At 44.3% G+C, this 26,775-nt stretch overlaps 2 protein-coding genes across 5 annotated transcripts in view; one reads left to right on the top strand and one right to left on the bottom strand.

The window, feature by feature from the left end:
• Positions 1 to 2,676, top strand: part of MFSD4A (major facilitator superfamily domain containing 4A) — a 29,483-nt gene extending 26,807 nt beyond the window's left edge. For 2 of the 3 annotated variants that reach the window (XM_027611690.1, XM_027611688.1), the window contains one exon: positions 441 to 2,676. In XM_027611690.1, coding sequence (XP_027467491.1) covers positions 441 to 639 — 199 coding nt within the window. In that variant the 3' untranslated portion in view covers positions 640 to 2,676. The remainder of the gene's footprint in view (positions 1 to 440) is intronic. The other variant, XM_027611689.2, reaches the window with a different exon arrangement.
• Positions 2,130 to 25,986, bottom strand: ELK4 (ETS transcription factor ELK4). 2 transcript variants are annotated; one of them, XR_003523081.1, is made up of 6 exons: positions 25,773 to 25,986; positions 19,307 to 19,522; positions 17,318 to 18,187; positions 15,962 to 16,078; positions 14,277 to 14,443; positions 2,130 to 2,481 (listed from the first exon to the last, which is right to left on the bottom strand). XR_003523081.1 is itself a non-coding variant. In XM_027611698.2 (5 exons), exons 2-5 carry the CDS (start codon positions 19,511 to 19,513, stop codon positions 14,345 to 14,347), a joined length of 1,293 nt encoding a protein of 430 aa, XP_027467499.1. In that variant the 5' UTR covers positions 19,514 to 19,522; positions 25,773 to 25,986; the 3' UTR covers positions 6,393 to 14,344. The 2 variants fall into 2 exon arrangements, 1 of the variants encoding a protein (XP_027467499.1); XM_027611698.2 differs by lacking the exon at positions 2,130 to 2,481 and having other exon boundaries at positions 6,393 to 14,443.
• Positions 25,987 to 26,775: the final 789 nt, after the last annotated feature.

The following is a 26,775-nucleotide window of genomic DNA, read 5'->3' as shown; positions in this document are numbered from 1 at the left end:
AAGTGGAAGGAACGGGTATCTGCAGTCCTCTCTTTCTCAGGTGGCCACTCAGTTTAAAGACCCAGAAGAACAATGGCCCCCCACCCAAGTCTGCACTGACTATAGCCTTGCTCCCCAAGGTGGTAGGTACCTAGCGTAGCACTCAGCATGGAGCCTTCATTTAGGTTTCAGAAATGTTTGCTGAATATGCAATGAGTAACACCTACTGAGTTCCTTATTCCTGAGAGACAAAAAGAAACCTCTATTCCCCAAGCCCTAGGCACTAGTCTCAACAAACTCCCTCCACCAATGGTTTGCCAGAACTAGTAAGTCTGACTTTCGACTTGGCTCCCTGCAGGGCCATAAAATGGCAGAGAAACAAAAGCCTGGTAAACTCTCAGAAGGAATAATTGCTGCAGGTCAGAGCTGCTAAAACACGCTACCTGTTTTTTCTTTCGTAGTTCCTACCCAGGACAAAGCCCTAGGAATGGAAAGCTCAGAGTGCTACCAGAGGTAAAGCTGGGTGAAGGGGGCTGGCGAAGACCGCCAGGCTCTTGGGCACAGACCCAGGTGTTCGAGACAATCGGGGGAGGCAGTGGAGGCCCATCTCTCCACGCCTTGGCTCGGATCTTCTCCGCTAATCCTTGGTTGGGTAGATGAGATTAAACTGACTTCTGGGAACCTGGATCCTCCTGGGGCAAATCATTAGAAGTTTACTGGATGGATATTCAAGTTCCCTTCCTCTTCCCTGGTTTGGATCTTTGGTCAGAGCTGTCCAGGACACCCAGAAGGGAAGGAAGAAGACAGCCATACGCTTCACTCCATTGGCCACCTCTTGCATGGACCACACCCTGCCTGGGTTTGAAGATCACTTTTAGTTGAAGTTTGGAAGAATAAGTTGAAATTGTAAAGTTCAATGATCATGGCTACATGTAGATATATTTTAAATTGGTCAGAAACAAACCCCAAGTTATTCCCTGGCATGCTCAAAGGATGTATGTGCTTTTTACTTTTTGAGAGTCCAAAGTCCCTCAAATTCCAGTTGCTGCTATCAGTAGTTCATTTAACGTCTAAAACATGAAAAGGAAAAGTTGAATCTTGCTATCTTTGGGACATTAATTCAGTGGTATGCTGGGCTAGCTCAGACTCGCTTATAAAAGCCGATGGTTAAAATTTCATTTCGAGAGCTGGTTGTTAAACACAGCCATTATTCAAAATGGAATTATAGAAACTTACAATCAATTACATTAAAAACAAAGGTCATAACCACTCAAAACTCATCACTTCCTTGAGGTTTTTTATGTGTATTGTATCTGTATAGTGGAAAGGTATGCTTCTGAGCATCTCTTTCCAACAGCACTTTCCCCAGTAATGTGTTTGGTGGCTGGAGATCAGCCACCTGGGAGCATTCACCCCACAGAAACCGGCAAGGGCCATCCTCCTGGCTTTTCTTGGCTTTTCTTCTCCCCCCGCCCCCACCCACAGAGCCCACTGTTAAACATCCACCTGTATACCACTGCTGATAGCCAATGCTAACTGGCCAGAAGTTTCTGGGAGAATGGGATGAAGATTCTGTTTTTCTTGACTGACATTGACTGCGCTTATAAAAGGTGTAGAAACAGCACTAAGAATTTCTCCAAAATGTCTATTTAAACTTTCCATCTTTTATAGAGGAAACAAGCTCTTTATACCATGTCAAGTTGTTTCCTTTCACAAAAAGCTGGGACTGCCGAGCGATCCAAACAGTGCAGCATACTGAGGAGGAGGCGCTCCTGCCCACAGCGAATCCCCTAGTAACGCAGACAGAATCCCCAGCCGGCCGCTTGGAAAGGGTTAAGAGCACTGAGGCGTCCGTAAGTAGTGAAATGGCTATTACCGTGAGCGTACGTTCATTTACTTGCAGATTCTCTGTGTAGGTACGAATGTACAGGTGTGAACAGGGAGAGAGGGGCCAGGTTCTCAGCAGCGGGTGTAAGCGGTGTGCCCCACACAGACAGCGGTCTCCCACATCTGAGCATTGGTCCCGTCTGCCGGCACCCTGTGTGCTGATGGGACCCCAGCGGGAGCCAGCCTGGTGGGAGTGCTGGCCTCCCCCTCCAGCTGGTGTGTGGCCCTGGGCAGAGAGATCATGGATGCTCTTCCGGCCTGGCTTTTTTTTTTTTTTTTTTTTAATATAAGTGACATTTCTTTTAAAAGCACATACCCTACCTCAAAGGACTTCTGGAAGAATGAAGTGACTTTGTTTGAAGCAACGATTATATGCCTGACAGAGAAACAGCTTAATCAATGTTAGCAATTTTTATTTTTAAAACCTCCTCATTAGCAGCTTCAAAATTGTTCATATGTTTGGTACATATTTATTGTAAGTCAAACAGATCCAAATTCTTTTTGAAAGCTGATGGTCTTAGGGGTGTCGTTTTAACTCGATCTGTAAATACTCACAAGTATTTGATGGCTGTCAGACTTAAATGTGCAATCTCACTGCTGGAGGGAGTGACTGACCTGGACAAAAAAGAAAGCAGTTGTATTTTTCTTGTGGTTAAAAAAAAAAACAAACAAAACCTTCCTTTTTATACAAATTTAGAAAGAAGAATCATTGGCTTTATCTAAGGTGTCATGATTAATTTAAGAATATAGAAAACAAGACTGAAACAAATCTAAGTGTATCTTTCCTGAAATAAAATATTTTAAATTTAATAAGCGTGTTATCCATTATGGACAACGGATTCTTTTATATGAAGCTCAGAAACAAATGACCAAATATTTCCCAAAGAGTGGTCTCTCTCAGGGCGCCTGGGTGGCTCAGTCGGTTAAGTGTCTGCCTTCGGCTCAGGTCATGATCCCAGGCTCCTGGGATTGAGCCCCGCATCGGGCTCCCTGCTCTGCGGGAAGCCTGCTTCTCCCTCTCCCACTCCCCCTGCTTGTGTTCCTGCTCTCACATTCTGTCAAATAAATAAATAAAATCCTTAAAAAAAAAAAAAAAAGGTCTCTCTCAAGCTATAGGTTCACATGGCTGATATTTTATAAGAAACAAAACTCTCAAGACTGAGAACCACTGTTCCCTCTTGAACATAATCAGAATAAGGGAAGGCTGATGGGTTTTTATACCACACTTCCAAAATCAGTTACAGAGCAAGTAGGGCTTTTTACCTGATCCTCCTTCTTTTAAGAGTTTTTACATTTCAGAGTGCGGCACGATCATCCTGTTCCCAGATGGCCCTCTGCTACTTGGAGGCGGGAATCTAATCCATCCGTACCCCAGATTCACTAAAGAAAGACAGAATGACCTAGAGGTCTTTCAGAGGATTCCTTTATTCATTTTAAAAGGATTGATGGGAGTACCTGCTGTGTTCAAGGCACTGATTAGGTGCAGAGATAGAGCAGAGCGTGAGCGAGAAGCCCCTGCCTCCCGGAGATTACACCGAGGTGGAAGACAGATGGGCAGCAAGAACAGGCCGCAGGATGAAGGATAACGGAGTGCCACAGAAGAAGATAAAGCAGGGGAAGGCAGTGGGAAGACGGACTGTCCAGAGATGCTCTGGAAGGCCTTCCTAAGGAGGTGCCCTTTGTGCCAGAGCCTAGACCCTGTGCGGAAGCAGGGACTCGGAGTACCGGGAAACAAGCCTGTGGGGCGGGGGACAGCGCGACCGCAGGGGCGTCGGCCAGCATGGGCGTGTCATCCTGAGGAGCAGTAGACAGGCCAGCCGGGCTTAAGTGCAGTGGGCAAGGTGGCGACAGGCAGGAAGTAGGTGGGAGTGGCAGCCAGCGGCCAGATCATACAAGCCGCGGCAGGAGTCTGGATCCTGTGGTTTTTATGTGAGCTCCTTGGGAGTTGCGAGCAGGCAGGGCACATGGTCTCGTTTACACTTTTATTTATTTAAAGTTTTTTTTTTTATTTTAATTTGTCATTGGCGGGGTGGGAAGAGAGAGCGGCAGGCAGAGGGAGAAGCGGGCTCCCCGCGGGGCTCGATCCCAGGACCCTGAGATCATGACCTCAGCCGAAGGCAGATGCTTAACCGACTGAGCCACCCAGGCGCCCCTCATTTACACTCTTAAGAGTAATGCTCTGGTTGTTGTGTGGAGGAGAAACTGTGGGACAGGAGTGAGACCAGGACACCAGCAAGGGCATGACTGCCTTGACCATAAGACAGGATGATGGCTTGGACGATGTTGGCAGCGTCGGAAGTAGTGAATGTGACTGGATTCAAGTTACATTTCGAAAGTCAGGATTTGCTGATGGATGGGGCGTGGGTGTGAGGAAGACGAGAATCTAGGATGACCCCAGTGCATGTGACTTGAGTTACGGGCCCTTTGACAAGGCCATTGACCACTGGAAGATGAAGGGGGCGGCGCTCAAGAGTTCTGTTTCAGACATGTTCATTTTTTGATGCTATCTTGGGTATCAAGAAGGCTGGTAAATTGCAAAGCTGAGAGCTTAAAAGTCAAGCCCAAAGATATAAATTTCGTGGTCACATACATACAGCACTTAAAGTCCTGGGACTGAAGAAGACTGCCAAGAGAGAGAGAGAACGTTGAGAGGCTGGAAGGTTGAGCCCTGGGGTTCTTCAACACCTAGAGGTTTGAAGAAAGAATCTGATCCAGCAGAGCAAGTGAGAGAAGCCAGGAGAGGAGGAAGTTCAGGAGGGACTGTGGTTTCCTAGAAGGCATCATGAAGGGTATCTTGAGGAGGAGGAGGAAGTAACCAATGCCACCAGGGGTTCCGATGAGGACTGAGCATCAACCACTGGACTGGGCAATGTGGATGGTGGCCTTGATGAGAGCGGGGTTTCTGGCAATGATGACGACGATGTATTCAAAGTGCGTGGGAATCCTAACATCAGTGTGATGCTCCAGCAACCGCCTTGACACCAGGGCTTTCCATCTGGTAGAAATGATCTCTCCGGTTTCAGTTTTCATGACACACCATCCTCAGAAGGTTATCCCAAAGGAAGTCACCTTCATGGACTCGTTACAGGGTATATGGCAGTAAGTGCTGTGCTTTCTAGTGACAATCGGTATGAAAGCTTCCGTTAATGAGTCTCTCCTACCTTGTAACACAAGCCCTGGGAAATTACCCAATGTTAGGCTAGTATTTTGTGATTAGGTGCATCTAAAAAAACGCAGAAAGTGATTGCAAAATGGACCTTATGCTTCTCAGGAGGATGTGTCCACAGAAAGGTTAGAAAATGGTAGATTAAACAAGCTTTTTTACTGAAGGATTTCTTAGAGTTTTTCATTCTAATATGTATTTTCCATCTCCAAGAGGTGGTGCCCCCATTTCCCAAACTTATTCGACCTCGTGGGACTCCTGTTTTAGGGAATATTTTGACCACAGTGGCTTAGGAGGATCCAGCGCTCGTCAGAAGTGGTTCCTACCCAACTGCCTGAACACGGCCTACCCACCACCTAAAGGGACGCTTCACTGCTGCCCCCAAAGAACCCTCTGTGATTCCATCTTGCCATCCACACCTGGAGAGAGGAGGCAGACCTCTGTGATATAATGTGTGCCTCCCGCTTTCCCCCATGGATATGGTATCAACTCAGTTCTGAAAGGGCCTCATTTCATTTACTTCATAAACTCAAGTCTCCAGTTTCTTATGCTGAAAACTACACGAGGAGACAATGTCTAGAGCAGAAATAAGCAAAACATGCTTCTCGCAAGGGCTAGAATGAGTCTGATTAATTTTTTTTTAATTAAAAAGTGAGGGCGCCTGGGTGGCTCAATCGTTAAGCATCTGCCTTCAGCTCAGGTCATGACCCCAGGGTCCTGGGATCGAGCCCTGCATCAGGCTCCCTGCTCCGCAGGAAGCCTGCTTCTTCCTCTCCCACCCCCCCAGCTTGTGTTCTCTCTCTAGCTGTGTCTCTGTCAAATAAATAAATAAAATCTTAAAAAAAAAATTAAAGTGGAATTCATGGGGCGCCAGGGTGGCTGAGTCGCTTGAGCATCTGCCTTTGGCTCAGGTCATGATCCCAGGATTCTGGGACTGAGCTCCACATCGGGCTCCCTGCTCGGCGGGAAGCCTGCTTCTCCCTCTCCCTCTGTCTTCTGCTCCCCTGCTTGTGTGCACTCTCTCTCTCTCAAATAAATAAAATCTTAAAAAAAAAAAAAAAGTGAAATTCACAAGTAAAAAAAAAAGATTTTACACGGTGAATAATTTTTCTAGCCCGTGTAGTTCTCTTAATTCCTTTTTATATCAGTGATCATTTTACAGTCTCCCCTTTCCACCACCTATATCCCAACTCAGGCTTTAAATATTTTAATGTAGACACACATCAAATAGTTGAAGGGCGGGTTTTAATGATAACCACTGGGAAACTGAACTTTTAACTTACACTTATCTATTTAGCATGGATGAACACAGAATCCACACAGACCAGCTCAATGGATGTGAGAGGAATAATCAAGTCAGTCATTTTGTTAAAAATATTTATTTAAAAAAATACAATTGTCCATATCTAGTTGCACATATATCTATTAACATGTCTACATAGTTTTGGACTTCAGTAAATTTGCTACAGTGCTTTCTTAAAGCTAGCTTGCCATTATACAAAGCAAATTCCTCTGTCAGTTCCTGCATAAAAATAGTTGTTTTTGACGTATCCTCTTTCTAAAAAGACCATTACAGAATTTAACAAAAATTTTGCATACAACTTGAAGTGACAGAAAAAACAGTCACCTGATTGGTTATCAGAGCAACCCCTTGCTATGTGTGGAGATGCACTGAGTATCAGCTACACTTTTCCCTTTTAAAAGCAGCATATCATAAAGCCCCCAAAGTGCTAGCGCATCGTCGTCCTCACCTACCCATGCTGTGTGTGAAGGTTCTTCGCCACATTCGAACAGAGTTTGAAACTCTGGCTACAGTCAATCCTAATCAACCTTAAAAGAACACCCCTTTGCTTCCCAACAGGCTAGGTCAGACTGCTGAGCTGGAAGCCATGGCAGCTTCTCTCCCGCTGCACCAACAATCAGTATGATTTTAATAAATGGTAGTGGTTACCATCATGTCAACTGCAGTGTTAGGAAAAAGAAGAAAAAAGCAATTTTAATACTTTGAAGGTCTCCCTAATGTAAATTACACTGACTTTAAGACAAGTTATTAGTGACGCATTACCCGTCATTCATTCCTTTGGGTAAGTGTGCGCCTGCATTACACAGAAGCCTTCCATGTACACAGAAGTGGTGGAAACTAGATATTGTGAGAGATCGATTTCAACAAACAAGGGGGAAAATCGATCTAGGCTGGAGGGAAGCACCCTGACAAGTTCTTATTACTGCATATCCCGAACTAAGACGGGGATGTAAAAGAATACTTCTCTCCAGTGTTAATGCCACAGCAGACATATGCTTTTCTTCTGCATCAGACACAGGGCGGATGAAAATCAAATGTTTACTATTTAATAACATTCAGCTTTCATGTGATAGCCACGCCTGAAGATCCAGTAGGGCTCATTAAAAATTATCATCAAAATGCAAAGTTACACATTTTTTTTTTAAGCCAACTTAATTATCTGGCCAATAAAGGGTATAATTCTAAAAAACTAATTTTAGTCAAAAATTGTATTCACCTCAAACCAAAGCTACCAGTAGCAGAATGACTGGACTGAGTGTTTCATATTTAATCTTCCCTACCCACAGAGGTCAGTGAAACTACATGAAGGCAAAAGTGCAGAAACCGGTATGACTGTGATTAGGAAAATCAAATGGCCAGACCGAATAAATAGGCCACGAGTGATCAAAAAATTTAACTGCATTAATTTCTATCTTTACATATATGCATATTAGTTTATTTCACTAATCGTGAACAGGGAAGGTCATAAGACATTGCTACTTCTCACATAAGCACTGAATGTAATGTACATATAAAGGCCTTGGTAATACTGCCCTCAAAAACAGAAAATATGAAATGTCTTAGAAGGGACCGTGTCCCTTGCCTAATAGACAATAAGCAACAACGAGTAAACAGAAAAGAACCAGAAAAGTGGATAGTTTACAAAGCTGAGTGTATTCCATCAATTGCAAATCATTTGAAAAGTCATAGATTTCTATAAAGCACAATATTTAAAGCTTGTAAATGATTTTAAAATATCCTAGCCAAAAGAGCATACCTTACAGAGCCTGAAAGAATGGCTCATTAGGTAATCCATTTGTCTTTTCTCCAAAGAGTCTTAATTCCAGAAAACATAAACGAGAAATAAACATTACTTCTCTGACCCTCAACATCCTTAGGTCGAAATTAAACAAAATAATCATTAAGTGCTTCCAGTTATTAATAACAAAACAGTGCTAATAATGGTGCCCCAAAAAGTGCCAAGTGATTTAATACCAGTACGTGGCATTCCCACCCCTGAACTCTATTCTAGGCATACTTGCATGATTCTACTGGCTAGAACTCTGGCCTGGCCTCAGGGCGCGCCCACCCTTGTCCAGAAGGTCCCAGGCCTGTCCTAGCACAGCTTATAATCCTTGGAGGGACAAGAGTCAGAACGGGCCCTTATGAGATGGGAAACAAGGCAAAGCTGAGAAGAACATTCAGCCCAAGATACTCTGAGGTTTCTGCTAATGCTTCTTCCGTACAGTTTAGAAGGATAAACTAGGCTACGGTGCCAGAACTCCCCCACCATTTCATCAATTCACGATCAAATCTGTACTTTAGAAATACTACTTTGTATAAACCCCCTCTCTGAGAAATTTAGACCCCACCAAAATGAGGTTTCTACACAAAAGCGGAAGTGTAGAAATGTTAGGAAAGGGCAGTGATGCACGCGCAGGAGAGCGGGTCAACGCAGCTTTGTTCAGCACATGTCACAGGCAGCCTTCCAGCTCTAAAATGGTGGCAAGCAATTAAGTCTTTTAAGGTCGATGATTCTAGGGATTTAAAAATATATGTGCAAGGCATTTGTTTTTTAAAAGTGGCAACTGTAAAGTGCGGCCAATCTTTTTTTAAGTTTTCACATAAAATAGCCTAGGAGCCATCCTAGAGAATGAAAACTCTACGTTCCCTCTGAAAGATTTATTTCCACGCATGCACGCACACACACTCAGCACATCAGCATATCCACACGTACACAGGTACTCAGCCAATACATCAGAATGACTTGGAAGGAAATGCTCTAGTCTTCCAATTACATCTTTAAAAATAAAACTTTAAATCTCACAAAACTTTCTGATGTGTATTATAACTAAAAAACTAGAGTTCAAGAGCCTTACTGTGTTTGATTGTATCCCTCCTGAGTTTTGTTAGGGGGTTCATTTAAAACGATGTTAACAGCTTGAACATCTTGGTTTCTGTGGAAAGCCTGAAAGCCAACGCCTCCCCTCTCGCAAAAGCCACTCTGGGCCTCCCGATCTCACGATATAGCTGCCATTTTCTGGCAGGCTGTCAATCTATTGCAATTTCTTTTCTTTCTTTTTTTTTTTTTTTTGGAAAAGCCTGAAGAAACTGGCAGCTTCAAATGGAACATTTAAACCACATCAACAACTCACCTTTCAGATTGCTGTGTTTACAGGTCAAAACATGACTTTTATGCTAACAGGTTCCACCAAGTACGAGAAATGAAATCAAACCGCCTTCTTTTCTTGCTTAATACACTACCACCCACAAGAATTCTAGATTCTAAGATTAAAACTTCAAACTCCAGTAAGCAGAATTCTGATGACCTAAGAGGAATAACAGGGCACCTTGTTTCAGGTAATGCCTGCAGCATTAAAAATAACATTTATTTGTTGACCCAAAACCAAGAAAATAATTCATAAAATGTTTTCCACAGAACCCATCTCCAGTTAGGGGACCTGCTAAAGAAAGAAAATTAATGTTGACCTCCACTTCCCTACTGTGGGGGGAACAATTAACTTCTCAGCTCCATTTAGAAGTAACATTTTCTGTCCTTCCCTCAGATAACACGGTGAGTAGTCTTTTTAACTTCCCCGTTGGTTTGGTGATTCACTCAGAGCTCCAGGTTTCTGCACAAAGACACCTGCACTCCTCTCCAGACTGGTCTACACACCTAAGAGCAGCGCCTGAGCACAATTCTAGATTTCTGGCATGGATAACTAAAATATATACAAGTTAGTGAAGTGATAAGTAGCACTGGCCCATCAAGGAAAGTATTTCTTCAGATGCTGAAATGTTCCAAAAAATAAAAAATCAAAACTTATGAATGCAGCAAGAAAATGGAAGATGTTATATAGTTTTGCATAAAGCAACTTAAAATAATTCAGAATTTGTTGGTAAAACATAACATTAATAAGGCCAAAAGAAGTTTGTAAGCAGACTAGTAAAATAAAAGTCAATTACAGAATCATACCTAATTTGGAGAGAAAAGAGACAAGAGGCTGTCAAAAATACTATGCATGAAGCTCTAGAAAACACTGGTAAGGGGGGGTCATGTATGAAAAAGAATTAATATAACACTTCAGGAAATTGAAGACAACCTTTCCCGAAGATTTCCAAACTGAACTTCTAGAGATTTGACATGAAAATCAGAGCAAACATGTAAAGGGTTTCTCCATGTATCACAACAAAAGCATGCACCTTTTGTTTTCAAGATCAGACTGTAAACAATATCCTGAGTCAGTGGTCTTTCAGGTAGAGAGTATGTGCTGCCAGAAGGTGCACAAGACAATCTCCCTAGAACTTCCAGTCAAGATTTCCTTTTTACATCATCCTTAATTCCGATTTTTATGTTGTCTTATAATGTACATGTGACTTTCACACAGCAGTTAACAACTTACACACGTATGATTTTGCAAGAGGAAACTGGTGTTCAAAAACCTTTACTGGGCAAGGTATGTGCTCGGAAAGGCTGGAGGCCGCTTTCCTGAAATGCCAGGGGGTGCTTCCAGGGGCTTACGTTCCCTAGAAACCTACAAAACTGCCTTTAGAACTTCACAATCCTAACAAATATTCTGAGATCAGGATAAGACAAGGTTACTGCGCCAGACCTCACACAACGCCCGCTAGGGACGGGTCTGCCGTGTTACTACCCAGAGCCTGCTCTGATGGCGGCATCATCCCAAGCCTCTGACTTCCTTTCCCCTCCAAGCCTGAGTGACACACAGTATGGAGAAAACTAGAAATTGTGCCAGGTGAATAGATTCAACAGACCTGCCTTTTTGGATCTCTAGTACAGTATGTAAAAAGTCAAGGAATTCTTCCAGTTAAAAAAATCCAGTACCCTATCAAAAACTAATGATGTAATGTATGGTGATTAACATAAGAATAAAAAAATTTAAAGGAAAAAAAATCCAGTACCCTTTCACCATATATACATACATGTGTGTATATATATTGGCCCATGGGCTTACTTTTTCTGTCAAAATCTGAAGAAAAAATTTATACTCTTATTTTAGCCATCAAAATGTGGAAAAATTAAACCTATGTTTTAATTCTAAGAAGTTTACATGGACTTTTTGAGGATTTCTGGATCATTCCCTTAAGTACGTATTTTTAAAAATCAATGGAAGTTTTCACCTTTGTTAGAACACACAAAATACACCATAAGGAACATTACATCACAAAAGCATTGACAAACCATTAAAAAAAAAAAATTACTTAAGTTAGACATGTGATTTTAATTTTGTATTTTAAAAAACCAGCATAGGAACAAGAAAAAAATGATTTTAGAAATTATGTGAAAACCCACCCGAGGCTGGAATGAACACGGTGGCCGCCGGCCAAGAGTGCAGCGCTGTGCCCCTCCATTCTCAACTTGAAGGCAGCGGCTTCAAATCAGCCACAGGTGGAGTCATTTACATCATGGAAATCAGCAAATGCTACAATTTAAGGACTTTTTTTTTTTCCTCCCCTTCAGAGAGCCTGGTTGTTTTAAACATTTCCCAGCATACAAATGAGTAGAGATATGGGCCAGGGCAGATGAAAAGCTAAGATAATCACAGATGTCTCAAAAACTCATCCAACCTGCTCCCTTCCCTTAACGTGGGCTACTTTGGCCCACCAGCCATCATCCCGGCAAAATGACCCGTGATGGGTACCAGCTACAGATACCAAACAGAAGGCTCCCCAGTGAACACTGAGCTTAAGTGGTAGGTTACCTTTTGATGCTAAGAACTCTGGATGTTCAAAAAACATGAAGCTGAGACTTTTCCAGGAAAGAGGTAGTTTACAAACAGAACGGTCTGCCTCATACACTTGAGCTAAGGTTGTAAACTTTCATTTAAAAAAGGAAACACACACACACACACATACACACGCACGCACACTTCTCCACGTCAGTTGATCTCAAAGAGAAAGCAGATCATCAATCTCCTGAGGCCCACACCTCTCGGAGGCTTCCGGGGTAGGTTTATAGACAGAGGACTCACAAAAACTGGTTCCTAGGAAGGTGCTGTGACTGAGTTTTAATGGTGCCCTTGGTTCCCAGGCACCCCTGTGCTGAGATAGGTAATCTTCAAAGATATTGTCTATGAAAACAACCAATGGCTTTTCTCCCTTACTTCAAAGAGATAAAATACTTTTGTGCTTTCAAAATTTAAAATATCTAGTTAAACCAAGCCATCAATACTTACATTTAAAGTACAAAATATTCATTAACCTAATAACTATTCCAAAGTGCTGCTGAGAGGTCTGATTTCAAACAAGCATGCAAAGTAAATGACTCAGTGTGGGAGACAAGTCCCACCATCTGTTCCCCATCGCTCCAGAACACCCCAAGAACAGATCTTTCAGCTGGTGACCACAAATGAATCGCGAACAGGTCTTCAACACTACAAACATAAAGACAGCTCCCCGAATATTGTCCCTCCACTCCTGCTAACCTAGCATGGGTGTCTGGGTGCCTCACACTACAGCTTCTCTACACTGTACAGAAACATTTAAAGTAAGGATTATACATCTGGAAGATGCTGGTTTGTCTCAGTGTCATTTTGAGCCCTCCAATGCTTGCTCCCTCTTTCCCTTCAGTTTATGGGTCTCAATTATAGAACTGTTTCTATAGTTAAAAAATGAGGTTAATGGGCAGTGTTGTGGTGGTGGCATATAATCTAATCCTAGACTTTCAAAGCCAAGTTTTTCAGAAGATTCCACTGTGATGCTGGTATCAATTCAGTTTGGAGGCTCCACAACTCCGTGTGCACCTGGCACTGATCACCATATGGTAACATTTTATAAATGTGGTAACGTAGAGATGAAGGCCTACATTTCTCACTACTAATGTGAACAATCCAATCCCTGTGTATAAGTATTTCCAAACAAATTCTGTGGCTCTCTAATTAAAAAAAATTTTTCTGTCAAAGAAATAAGCACATCTTTACCTCACCTGAGGTTTGGAGGCTTTGCTTTGCTTTTCATCTTCCTAATAACATCTTTAAAACTATTACAACCCCTAACAACCTTAAATTTAAAAGAAGGTAAATATGCAGTGGAAAATAGAGTAAAATGAACAGGAAAGAAAAAGTCTCTTCTAACTGGGGACAGCCCCACATGTTGTTTCAAGTCATTCAGATGAATGTTTCATTCAGAGATGCCTCAAGATTTCAAAACCCAGCTTCACCCTAAAAGCCATCACTTACCAGGCTGTGTACCACGGGGCTGTAATCATACCACCCAGAGACTTGACGGTACTTCCATGCTGGAGATGGGGTCCCCTATTCTCACTGGTTGTTGCAAACGCTGTCTTAAACCCCAAGTTTAAAACATCTTCCTGTGTTGAAACAGACTAGGCTCCATGCTCTGTTCACAGGTTCAAACACGATCACACTTATGGCTAAGAAACCCACATGATAAAGGTAAGTAAGATGTCTTTCTGTAGAGTTGCTTACATACGTTCCCCTTTACAGTCAAATAGAATCTCTCCGATAATACTGCTCCAATCTTACTTTGTGTGAACAGGAAGGATTCCTCTTCCTTCACTGCCTTTACACAGCTCACTTTCAGTTACTCCACAGAACACACTTAGTCCTGAAGATACAGCCAACAACTGCAGTTCACATTTCTCCAAATAATACACTCAAAGCATCGTTTTCCTGGCCAAAGGGTCCCAATAAGGCAGGAGTAACTTTGTTCTTAACTGCTCTTGCAAAGCATAGCTAGCTGTTAAACCCCACCAAAAATATCTTTAACACAAAGCTCAAAATACTTAGGAAGGAAGGAAGGAAGGAAGGAAGGAAGGAGTGAAGGAAGGAAGAGGGAGGTGGAGTTTGGACTCCAATTAAGGCATTTTTATATACAGTCCAACTTGAGTCATATTCAAAGGGAATCTTAAAAAGGCATTTCAATGGGGAATGGCAAAAATCACAATAGTCTATTATTAGCATTGTAGAACTACTAACTGCTCACTTCAAATGTAATCATGTTGAACGACTCTGTTTCTTTATTCCTTGGTTCTCATTCCACAAGTGCATAGGTTATGTTTTCTGTAGATCTGGGGAAAATGGGCCAGGGGTGGGTGGTCCATCCAGGCCAGACACAGTGAATGGTCCATGACTGTTCAGTACAGAAGGAAACTGAGAAAGAAAATAAAACACATTATCATCCTATTACTCAACCCCAACTTTCACTTTCTGTCCCGGCTACAGTCCCTGAGGCAGAACGTGAAAGCTGCCTGCAGTGGCTCACGGGACAAAGGTAGTAACCGTTTATCATGGAAGAATATGATGTCACAGGAAAAACTTCAAAGAAAAAAACTGTTTATCCTACATGTTAAATATTAACACTCTCTGGCCTACCTTCCCTCATAGCTTAAGGTATACAGATTTACATTTAACTTTACACAAAGGTTTTAGAAAGTTCATGCACTATAGAGTATAATTCAATTACAAAGCAAATCACAATCAAAAAGAGGTCCGGAAAGAGATGCCCATTCATGAACTCCATAACTGGTGCAAATAGTTATAGGGTGCTCATCCCAGAACAGAGCTCCCCATCATGTATTCTAAGACCAGTTCTATAGGGAGAGTCCACGCTGAAACTGCACGAGCACTGTGACTTTAAGGTCTCAGATCACTCTACAACTCAATCATCTGTGAGAGGCAAAGAAAAATGTAAAAATAAAATATGAAACATTCTCAACACTCTTTCCATTCAGTAATTTAGAACTTTTTGGAAAAAAAAAATGCAGAAGTAGAAAGATTTTTCAGGGTGCCTGGGTGGCTCAGTTGTTAAGCGTCTGCCTTCGGCTCGGGTCATGGTCCCAGGGTCCTGGGATCGAGCCCCGCATCGGGCTCCCTGCTCCGTGGGAGGCCTGCTTCTCCCTCTCCCACTCCCCCTGCTTGTGTTCCCTCTCTTGCTGTGTCTCTCTCTGTCAAATAAATAAATAAATCTTAAAAATTTTTTTTCATTTCCTTTTTTCTTAACCATTTCATTTCCAAAAGAACAAATGAAAAATTAAATTGTAAAATATAAGAAAATCTCCCCGTGAGTTACCCCTAAATAAGTGAATGAATCAACCAAAATAAACTCTACAAGTTATAAAGTCTAGATGCTTGGGGAAAAATAATGGTTAAAAGCTGTGACACCTTTCCTATGATCTCAGTTAAGGGATACTACAATATCCATTTTTTAAAACATATATTTAAAATGTTGGCAAGTATCAATTTTAAATGAGTGAGAAACGGGAGTATTTGACAGACCATTCTCAAAAGTTTTTTTAAAAATCCTCAGGTAAAAGAGACCTATGTGCAGATTCTCCTGCAAATTTTCACACGTGTGTATTTTCTTTTCCAAGAAAAAAAAAAAAAGAGGATTTCTAGCATTTAAAATGACAAAGAAACTGGGTGGGTTCAAAATCTACTACAGTACTGAACACTAATTGGTCTAACTGAAATGTATGTAACAGTAAAGAATGAAAAGGAAGCGTGGCTGTGTCTGTTGGAGTCGTTTGCCGGCTGGCAAATTAACCCTCGTAGAGCATATTTATTAAACAGAAGTTTTATAATGAGGAGACTGAAGAGTGAAGAAACGGCCTTTCTCTTTCTTCATGTGCCAGGCCCCAACTGCAAGAGACAGGCTTGGAGGTGACTCACCTGGAAGAGTGTGTTAGCACCTTGCAGTCTGGCTGGACTCAGGGGAGCAACAGGGCTGAGAGTACTCCAGAAGTGGATGCTGGAGAGCAAGGGGCTCGGCGTCAGTAAGATGGGCGTCTGCAACACGCAGAACAAAGACGGTCACTAAGTGACTCACCAGGATTATGTTTGAACCTTATAATAATACACCAGTAGCCGTGAACCCAAATATTTTATCTGAGAGAGACAGAGCATGCGCACAAGGGGGGGCTGGGGAGGGCCGCTGAGGCAGAGGGAGAGGCAGGCTCCCCGCCGAGCAGGGAGCCTGACGCGGGGCTTTGATCCCAGGACCCCGGGAACATGACCTGAGTGGAAGGCAGACACTTCACTGACTGAGCCACCCAGGTGCCCCAACCCTGAACCCAAATATTGTCCTCTTCTCCACTAAGTATGTCTGAAATTTTATCATGAGGAAAAGCTCAGAAATTATTTTTACAACCTAAGAAAGATAAAGGGCAAAATATTTTTTAACCTGTGTTTTGTAGGGTCTTTCCCAAATAAAGAAACCAATCTGGTCAATTGCAGAGAAATAGTGAGTAACTAAAGTCACAAACACAGTTCTCCTTAGTAAGGGAGGTCTGGGATTCACCTATTTAAATGTTACGGGGGAGGTGCCTGGGTAGCTCAGTTAAGCGTTGGACTCTTGATTTCGGCTCAGGTCATGATCCCAGGGTCCTGGGATCGAGCCCCGCATCGGGCTCCCTGCTCTGCAGGAAGCCTGCTTCTCCCTCTCCCACTCCTCCTGCTTGTGTTCCCTCTCTCGCTGTGTCTCTGTCAAAGAAATAAAATCTTAAAAAAAAAAAAAATTCTCTCTCCCTCTTCACCCCCTCTCTTAAATAAATAAATAAATAAATAAATGTTATAGGAGATGAGCAAGTTAATAGCTAATGTTAACTGTACAAACTTGTTTCTCAACATCACACCAGTTGGTTTTCTTAAGGTTCTCAGGATTTATTGTTTTCTAGCTTTTGACGTTATCACTATTTTTGTATAAAATACCAATGAGTTTTATAAGACTCCCCCCGAAAAAAAAGAGAGAGAGAGAGAGAGAGAATAGTCATTTTAGGAGGAAGTTGACAAATATTTCTTGGCTTGCAGAGACAATGAGTTCTTTCAGAACGCTCCTCCAAACCTCGCCTGCAGCAGTTCCGATTAGGTGCGGGACTGGGTTACTTTCATGGGGTCACAGCCCACCTTTCTAAGACAGACTTAAGTAGCAGCATGAGAACGGGCGGTGGTCGATTCTGGATTTGTTTTAAAAGGGGGGGGGGGGGTCAATGCAAACATCGGTGGCTCCAGAAAGCAAGAGGCAGTTACCTGTGAGAACAGTGCTGGCGTAAGAGAAGCCGTGGGGAGAGACGGGCTCAATATTCCCAGGGGGCTCGGGTCACTGCCCGTGATCACAAGGATGGGTGCCAGCTCTAAGCCTTTGGGTTTCTTGGATCTTGAGGAATTACTTGTTTTGTCCTTTCCCAGCAAAGCTGAATCCTGGTCTTGAGGCTCCAGTGACAAGTTCTCGGGAAGTTCCATGGGCTGCGAGGCCACGGACCCGATGTCGGTGTCGATGTCAGGGGTGGGGCTCAGCGGTGGTGAAGGGGTCCTGGGGGGCTCCTGCACAGAAGGGGAGGCGGAGATGGGGGGCGTGGCAAAGGCGGGGGTGCCGCCGGCTGCAGAGGCCGGGGCTTCCAGGGAAGGCAGTCTGGGGGAAGCCAAAGTCTCCAACGCCTGGAGCGTTTCTTCTGGAGACGGAGAAATGCTTGGGCCGGCTGACAGGGCAGCAGCAACAGGTTCAACTGGCAGCTTTTTGGAAGGTGTTGTTACGAATTTGATGACAGACGGTGTTGGCTCCTGAGGCGGCTTCTTGTCTGCCAGCTTCTCAGCTGGACTCTCAATCTTTATAGGTTTGAAGAGCTTCTTACTGGAGGAGTTCAAAGAGTTGAGAGTAAAGGAAGAATACAAGCCGGAGTGGATGTAGTCATTGCGGCTGGAGGCCCGGGCCCCGGGCTGCTGGGGCTTCTCTCTGCCCCCGCTCTCGGGGTCCCTGCAGCTGCTGCCAACTTCACCGCAGCTCACGGCTTCACAGTCTCCCTCAGTCCTGCCCACGGTCAGTGGGTCCATTTTCAAAATCTCTGGGTAAGATACAAACTTGTACACAAACTTCTGACCATTCACTTTTTTAATGATATTCTGTAGATAAATAAAATAAGCATGCTTATATTTTCTTGCAAATGTACCTCTCACAGCTCAGGAAGAAGCTGACTTCATAAGGGTCTCTATTTGGCAAGTAGTTTACTTGAGAGCCTAAAAATCACCTGCATTTATCTAGCCATACCAAACCCAGGTCCTAGCGCTATGGAGCATAAGCTGAGCATGTTTAAATGTCTTATGAACAACTGAAATGACATGTTACGTAAAAGAGAGGTTTTCAATTGCCTAACACCCTCAACCAAATTATCTGTATTAACTCAAAGATCACTGAACTGTGGTCTCAAACAATTCCAAAGGTACCAGCCATTCGCATCCTGAGTAAGCACAAAGGAAGAGAACATTACTTCTGCTGGGCCTTCTACTTCCTTCTGAAGTTCCAGTTCTTTCTTACCTCACACCCCCATAGGGGAAAACTGGTAAGACCAACCACTCAAAGGTGAAAGAAATTAAGACCTCAGCTTCTCATTCTAATTCTATCCATTTGAACCATTCATTTCACCTCAGAGCCCAAGAACATATCCAAAATAATAGGAAATCAAGGAAAAAATAAATTTTAGCTAAGAAATCAAATCTGTATTAACAGCTATTCTTTAAAGTACTAATTTGTGTTCTCTGGGTTAAATTAAAAAGTACAGCTAAAAAACAAGCATATATGTGACAACTTTTAAACTATGATATATATGAGAATGTTTTATTTTGTCCTCAAGAATCTCAAATTTTCTTTTCCTTATTCCAACCCTATACTCACTTTTTCTTTACAGACAACTGCAATTAGGAACAACATATGCGTGAGGAGTGGGACTGCAGAAATAGAACTGGAACATTTACATGTTTCATCCTAATTCCAAACTGCTGAAGTTATGAAATAAATTGGATGAAAATAAACCAGGACAGTGATCATTTTGCAGTGTACACAAATATCAAATCATTATGTTGTACACCTAAAACTAATATTTTATGTCAATTGTACCTTAATTATACCTCAATTAAAATATAATGTTTTATGTCAATTATACCTCAAATAAAAAAGGACATTAGTACCTTATAACCTCAACAGAAGAGAGGAACAATTCTTGTTTTGAGGTGGATGTGTATTACCTTTACATAATAGTATCTGAGGGCTCGGCTGAGTTTGTCATAATTCATATTAGGCTTGTTCTTACGAATCCCCCAGAGACGAGCCACCTCTTCTGCCTGCAAGAGCTTGAACTCCCCATCATTAGAGGTCCAGCTGATCATGTGCTTGTTCTGAGGCTCCTGTAGGAGCTGAAGGAGGAACTGCCACAGGGTGATAGCACTGTCCATAGCAATGAGCTGAAAGAGGCATACAGATAAGACATACAATAATATTAACAGCCAACCCTTACAGGACACCATATGCCAGGCACCGAGCTCCAAATGTATTACTTCATTTCATTCCCACAACAACCCTACAAAACAAATACTGTTGCAGCCTCATTTTACATTTGAAAAAACTGATTCAGAGAAGAGTTAAGTCACTTGTCTGAGGCCAAGCAAGTAAGTGGTGGGGCTGACATTTAAACCCAGGCAATCTGCTCTTAAGCAAGCCACACTGCTTAAGAAAAGCCTTGCTGGGAGACAAAATGAGTTCCCGTAAGTCACAGGAGCAGTCTGAGGACTCTCGGTCACCAGAGTACCGCTGTTCCTGAGTTTTATCTGAAAAGCTCATTGTCCTATCCTCTGAGACCACCATTTAAATCAAAACTGGTTTATTTGCCAGGAGTATGTGTGTGTCTCACCGTGGCCCGAAGATGTAGGGAATAAATCTACTTTTGCTCCATTGGCATTTCTCCTCCAAATCGTTTCCGTTCTCATAAATTAATTTACATTTAAATTGGCAGCACTGAAAATTCAGAAAATGCTCCCTGATTTAATTTACAAGTTCTGTCACCACTCTGCCCACAGGGTTACTCCTTTTTTTTAAAGAAGGCTCCATGCCCAATGTGGGGCTTGAACTTACGACCCTGAGATCCAAGAGTCGCATGCTCTACTGACTGAGCCAGCCAGGCGCCCCTACAGATCCTCCTTTATTTGATTAGTGGCCTTTATCTGATTATCAAGACATGAAATGAAAAATCATTCAATATCTCAGGTTTTAGGATCTCCCTTTTTAGGCCAGAGTTCCTCAATTTTGGCTGTACTGACATTCTGGGCCAGAGAATTCTTTGTTTCTAAAGGAATTTTTAAAAAAAGATTTATTTATTTAGGGTGCCTGGGTGGCTCAATCGGTTGGGTGCCTGCCTTCGGCTCGGGTCGTGATATCAGGATCCTGGGATCAAGCCCCAAGTCGGGCTCCCTGCTTGGTGGGGAGGCTGCTTCTCCCTCTGACTCTGCTGCTCCCCCCTACCCACCCCCTCTTGTGCTCTCTCTCAAATAAACAAATAAAATCTTTAAAAAAAAATAGATTGATTTATTTAAGAGAGCAGAGGGCACACAAGCCGGGGGAGAGGAAGAAAAATCCTCGGGCTGCCTGGGTGGCTCAGTCGTTAAGCGTCTGCCTTCAGCTCAGGTCATGATCTCCAGGGTCCTGGGATCGAGCCCCAAATCCCCCCAAATCTGGCTTCCTGCTCAGCAGGAAGCCTGCTTCTCCCTCTCCCGCTCCCCCTGCTTGTGTTCCCTCTCTCACAGTGTCTCTGTCAAATAAATAAATAAAATCTTAAAAAAAAAGAAGAAAAAAGAAAAATCCTCAAGCAGACTCCCCACTGAATGCGGAGCCCCATATGGGGCTCAATCCCAGGACCCTGAGAAAATGACCTTAGCTGATATCAAGAATTGGACACTCAACCGACTGAGCTACCCAGGCGCCCCAAAAATTCTTATAATTAGGGGGCCTGGCTGGCTCAGTCAGTGCAACATGCAACTCTTGATCTCAGGGTTGTGAGTTCAAGCCCCACAATGGGTGTAGAGATTACTTAAAAAATCTTAAAAAAAAAAAAAATCTTATAATTAAAAAAAAAAACTAGGCAAAAGATTTGCAAAGACATTATCTTCAAAGAAGATAGACAAACTGACAATAAGCTCATGAAAAGGTACTCAACATTAGTTATTAGGGAACTGAAAATCAAAACCACATGAGATACCACTTCACACCTATTAGGATGGCTATAATCAAAAAGCCAGTAACAAGCGTTGCCTAGGATGTAAAGAAAGTGAATCCCTCATGCATTGCTGGTAGGAATGTAAAATGGTATAGCCACTTTGGAAACCAGTGTGATAGTTCCTCAAAATGCTAAGGAGTTACCATATGACCCAGCAATTCCACTCCTAGGTACATACCCAAAAGAACTGAAAATACATGCCCACACAGACACCTGTACAGGAATGTTCACAGCAACATTATTCCATAACAATATCCAAAAAGTAGAAACAACAAAATGTCCATCAGCTGATAAATGGACAGGCAAAATGTGGTGTAACTACACGGTGGAATATTATTCAGCCAGAAAAAGGACTAAAGTACTAGTACATGCTACAACATGGACAAACCTTGAAAACATTACGTTAAGTGAAAGACGCCAGCCACAAAAGACCACATATTGTATCTCCATTTATGTGAAATGTCCAGAACAGGCAAATGCGTTCAACACAGAAAGTAGATCAGTGGTTGCTAGGAGCTGGGTGGAGAGAAGAATGGGGAATTACTGCTTATGGGGTGATGTAAATATTCTAAACTTAAGATTGTGGTGGTAGTTACACAACTCTTCGAATATACTAAAACCACCATACTGTACAACTTAAGTAGATGAATTTTATCTCAATAAGGATGCTAAAAACAAACACTACAAATACTATAAAACCATAGGCCTTAGGAGCCTAATTCTAACAACGTATAACTCACAAAGAATGGGATCCTTAAGGGTCAACTATGTCTGCTCCCAAAAAAGGCAGATAAGAAACTGCAGCGCAAGATAGCTGGGTTTCTAGAACTTTTCCAAGACACTCAAAATGTCCTCCAATAATCCTTAGTTGTCACTTCGGAGCTGATTACAGATACTGTCATTCAAAAGTAGAGATGGGAAAACAAAATAGAACAGGAAGCAGATGTCCCCAGTCACAGTTAATGGAGAAGCTGAGCCCACGAATCCAAGTTTCTCTCAGCACAGTCACAAACTCTGTTTATCAGAACCATTCCCTAGGTGGAGAACTGCATTCACATCACCAGTAGGTTGTAACAAGTATTACAATTAGATACTAAGTGATAATGGCCTACAAATATGAAGTGCGACTTTGATGCTAAGTAACCCTGCCCGCTAACCTTTCCCACCTTAGCTGAGTTAAAAGAGTAGTTTTAGGGGTTACCTGGCTGGCTCAGTCAGTAGAGCATTTGACTTTTGATTTGGGATTGTGAGTTCAAGCCCCAGGTTGAGCACAAGCCTTACTTAAATAAAAAAGAGTGATTTTATATTATGATCCATCAAGTATGGTGGGGGGGGGGAATGCCATTTCTCTCAATTTACCAGAGACCCTTTCTTCTAATGATGTCTGTTCATGGCTACTTTTATTTACATGTTTCCCATCTAAATGATTTTTTTTTAGTCTACACCTGTTAAAACTACTCCCTAATAAATTTTAGCTTAACTGAAGAACCGTCTCCATATTTCCAGACATCATCTTCATATCAAGAATGCCTAGGGGGGCTCCTGGTGGCTTATCAGTTAAGTGTCCACACTCTTGATCACAGCTCAGGTCTTATCTCAGGGTCCTGAGTTCAAGCTCCGCACTCACGGAGCCTACTTGAAAAAAAAAATGCTTATAGGGGTCGGGGTGTGAGAGTGTGTCTGTGTGAGAGAGGGAGAGGGAGAGGGAGAAGACCAGGAGGAGGGGAAAGAGGGGAAACGGGAGGCAGGGGACAGAGAGAGGGAGGGGAGAAGATGAAGGACAGAGAACAGAAATCTCAAAATGATTAGAATTTGGCGCCTGTAATTCCATCTGTTTGGGGGAAAATTCCCAAACTAAATCCTAGAGTCTTACTACCTATCACGTAGATAATACTTGAGCCCCATGGGTTTGTAACGGCTAAGGTACGGGTGCAAAGAGAGAAGTAAGCACTACCATCTCCACAATGAGCGCACAGTGCCATTCTGAGCAGAGGGGAGGGTCCCCAGAGTGCGGGTGTGCACCCAGAGGGGTTCAGGTTTCACCTTTCAACTTCTACCTTCCCTCCTGGGTATGAGGGGAGCGCATGGACCGAGTCAAACGCTGGTGAGCTGCTGCTACTTCAGGGCAGAACCTAACTGCTGGGGAAAATGCCGAGGCTTTTTTTTAGTACTTTACAGTGCCTCTGGGATAGAAGGTTGTTTAGAATCAAAAGGCATCATGGTTTTGGAATGAAGCACTGGAAAACAATGTTCTTTCACAAAAAACTAACGTGGATATAAAATGGACATCTTCAGTGGGTACTTGAAAGGAGTATTTTATTCATTTAATTCTGGAATCAGGTCATACTCTGATCGAAAAGTTGGTGAACCTTTGAGTATACAGTCAAGTTGAACCTCTTCATTTCAGTTCCTAAAGTTCCGAAATTCAATTATTACCTCAGACATAAAAGAGAACTAAAGAAAAAAACTTCCAGAAGACAATTATCAAAAAGGGGAAATGACAAGTCGAAAAATACAAATAGTTTTATTCTAGCTACTTATCAATAAAAACCTTTACTTTCCTTCATGGAAAAACTCAAGTTTTCTAAAATTAGCTTTTCAGAAGTATAATGAGGGAGAGAAATACTTAACTGTTGCAAATGAAAGAACATGACTGAGGAGTTAGATGTTGAAAACGTAACTGATTCTACCTTAATACCTCAAAAATAGGTCAATCCCAGAGGTAAACTGAAAGAAAGCATGTTGAAATAACCTATTAGGGAAAGGAACTCTCTAGTAAATGAAACTTTTTTCCCCCTAAACATGTTTATAATACACACAGTCCAGTTGCTGTGGTGACCCATAGCCCAACTATTTTTCAGAAACAGCAGCTAAGACCCAAATACTAAAGGTCTCCAAATTCAGCGTGCTGCTTAAATAAAACAAAACCAGGGGCCCCTGAGTGGCTCAGTTGGTTGGGCAGCTGCCTTCGCCTCAGGTCACGTTCCTGGAGTCCCCGGATCGAGTCCCGCATCCGGGTCCCTGCTCAGCGGGGAGTCGGCTTCTCCCTCTGACCCTCCCCTCTCTCATGCTCTCTCTCTCATTCTCTCTCTCAAATAAATAAATAAAATCTTTAAAAAAAAACAACCAAATTATGTATCAAGACTAGTTTTGAACTACAATCACCACCCTTTACGAAAAGTAACCAGGAATCTCTTAACACAGTACAGCACCCTATATTAAGAACATATTAAAAGTTGGGCGCTTGGGTGGCTCAGTCGTTAAGTGTCTGCCTTCGGGTCAGGTCATGATCCCAGGGTCCTGGGATGCAGCCCCGCATCGGGCTCCCTGCTCAGCAGGAAGCCTGCTTCTCCCTCTCCCACTCCCCCTGCTTGTGTTCCCTCTCTCCCTGTCTCTCTCGGTCAAATAAATAAAATCTCAAAAAAAAAAACATATTAAAAGTATAATTACATTGCAGTAAAACTTGAAGGCATTTCCCTAAAAATGTAATGGATTTCACTTTCACAGTTTTAACGTTTAAGTAAAATCAAAGAGAAGGGAGTTCCTGACGGGGAGGTGGGGAAGGGTGAGCGGAATCATACACCATTTTAATGGAACCACTAACAGTGCTAAATATTAAAGCACCAAGTTTTCCGCGCAGTGGGGTGGTGGCTGGGAGCCGGCAAAAGGGAAGGGAGGACCTGATCCACTGTTGTGATGAGGAAGAGACTCCAGAGTCTTCATGGGAATGCCCTAAACTTCAACAGCCTGGGAAAAAGCCAACTGTGTATTTTTTGACTACTTCCATCAATCAACAATACCCCTTATTTCCTGCCAAGGCCAGTTAATATTCCGCCCCCAAAAGATGTTTCCAATTGATCCTCCCAGGAACCAAAGGGCGACCAGCCTCGCGGCAGCTGTACACTAAGCGCAAAATCAAGGGGGGAAGGGGCTCGCGGGACAGAAGTAGAAAAAGAAATGAAACTTGACACCGGGTGAACAGCGAGCTTGGGGAGTGGAAGAAACTTCGGTGACCGTGTGCCACAGAGCAGATCAAAGTCCGGGGAAGAGCCGCACCTCACGCGGCCTCGGTAAGCTCTGAATTACTGTACTTTCATTTTCCAACTTCCTGTCACCACAAAGAGTCAGAATTCGCCTCCCCTCTCCAAGCCAAAGAGCCACTGCCACCATGTGCCCCAGGGACCCGAGGGGCGAAGCGAGGGACCGAGCGCTCCGCCGCCCACCTGCGCGCCGCGGGGCGGGGGCCGCGGCCAGGGCAGGGCGGGCGGGGGGCGGGTCCCAGGGGAGCGCGCACCCGCCCCCGCCCCCGCCGCCACGCTCACTTCCTGTTGTGCCGCCTCCCCCCCTCCGCCGGCCCCTGCTCCCCGCTCCCCGCGGCGGGGGCGGCGGCCGCGAGAGCCCGAAGGGGCGCGGGGTGGACGAGGCGCGCGGGGCCGGCTGCTCACCGAGGCCGCGCGCGGGGCTCCCTCTGGGTCTCCGCCTGGAGCGTGATGCTTCTCTCTGCCCGCCGCCTCCTCACGCTGGGAGCTCGAGGACGGCGCGGCAGCCGCTGCGACCCCCGCGGCGGAGCCGAAGAAGGCGGCGGCGGCCAAGCCGAGCCCGCCGGGTGCCCGCAGCCGCCCGCATCGCCAGCCGCCGCCGCGCCCGCCGCGGCTTCTTGCGCCCCGCCCTCCCCGCCCTCCCCGCCCCCGCACGCGGCGGCGGCGGCGGCGGCGGCGGCGGCGGCGCGGGTCGTGGGGCCGCTACCCGCCGGGCGCGCGCTCGGGGCGTTCCTCGTTGGGGCCCGGCCTGCCAGTTCCTCTGCGGCCGCCGCCACTCTCAAACCCCCCGGCTACGTCGGGGCCCCTCCCAGACGCCGTTGCGGCCACGCGTCACTTCCGGGGGCGGGAAGGGCGGAGCCCCTGTGGGTGCCGGGCAGTGAGCGGCTGCCGCCCCAAGCCCAGGTTTCGGGGGTCCCGGGGGCAGGCTTGGGCTCAGGGCGGGTACGCCCTGGAGTTCCGCACTCGCCGCTCTCCGCCGGACCACTGAATGGCTGCTAACGGCTTGCTGAAGCGTCCGACCGAGTCCGCAGCACCAAAGCTGCCATCTGTGTGCGGGAGTCTCCGGACGGCTGGGGCCCTCTCCGCATCTCCCGCGTCCGGAAGAGGGGGTGGCGCTCGCCGGGCGGCGGTCCAGGGAACCACCTCTGTTGTTGCTAAGCTGAAGCGGGAGGGCTTCTCTCTCCTAGGCCACTTGTCCTGCCTTTTCCCCGGCTGAGTGGACGGAGGAGTTGGTGCTGCCGCAGCTTGCTCATCGAAGTACCGGCTCCCAGGACATAAGGAACACCCCCGATGAATATTAAATCAGCGCTGTGGCTCACTGGCCCGTGGACTGACAAATGGAGTCGGACCTGGAATCCAGTCGTGGCTCTACCCCTCACTATCTTGGAGACCCTAGTCACTTTCTTTA

Source organism: Zalophus californianus, chromosome 10, assembly GCF_009762305.2.
Source record: "Zalophus californianus isolate mZalCal1 chromosome 10, mZalCal1.pri.v2, whole genome shotgun sequence".
NCBI lineage: Eukaryota > Metazoa > Chordata > Mammalia > Carnivora > Otariidae > Zalophus > Zalophus californianus.
Note: the sequence above shows the minus strand (reverse complement) of the source record. Positions and strands in the feature narration are given on the sequence as shown.

What these genes read in the sequence shown, in the direction of transcription:
- ELK4 (XM_027611698.2), bottom strand. Translation starts at nt 19,513, where the DNA reads ATGGACAGTGCTATCACCCTGTGGCAGTTCCTCCTTCAGCTCCTACAG. An exon ending in CGCCAGCACTGTTCTCACAG is followed by an intron (nt 16,079 to 17,317) that starts GTAACTGCCTCT and finishes TGCGTGTTGCAG; the next exon opens with ACGCCCATCTTACTGACGCC. An exon ending in GTGCTAACACACTCTTCCAG is followed by an intron (nt 14,444 to 15,961) that starts GTGAGTCACCTC and finishes TTTCTTTCTCAG; the next exon opens with TTTCCTTCTGTACTGAACAG.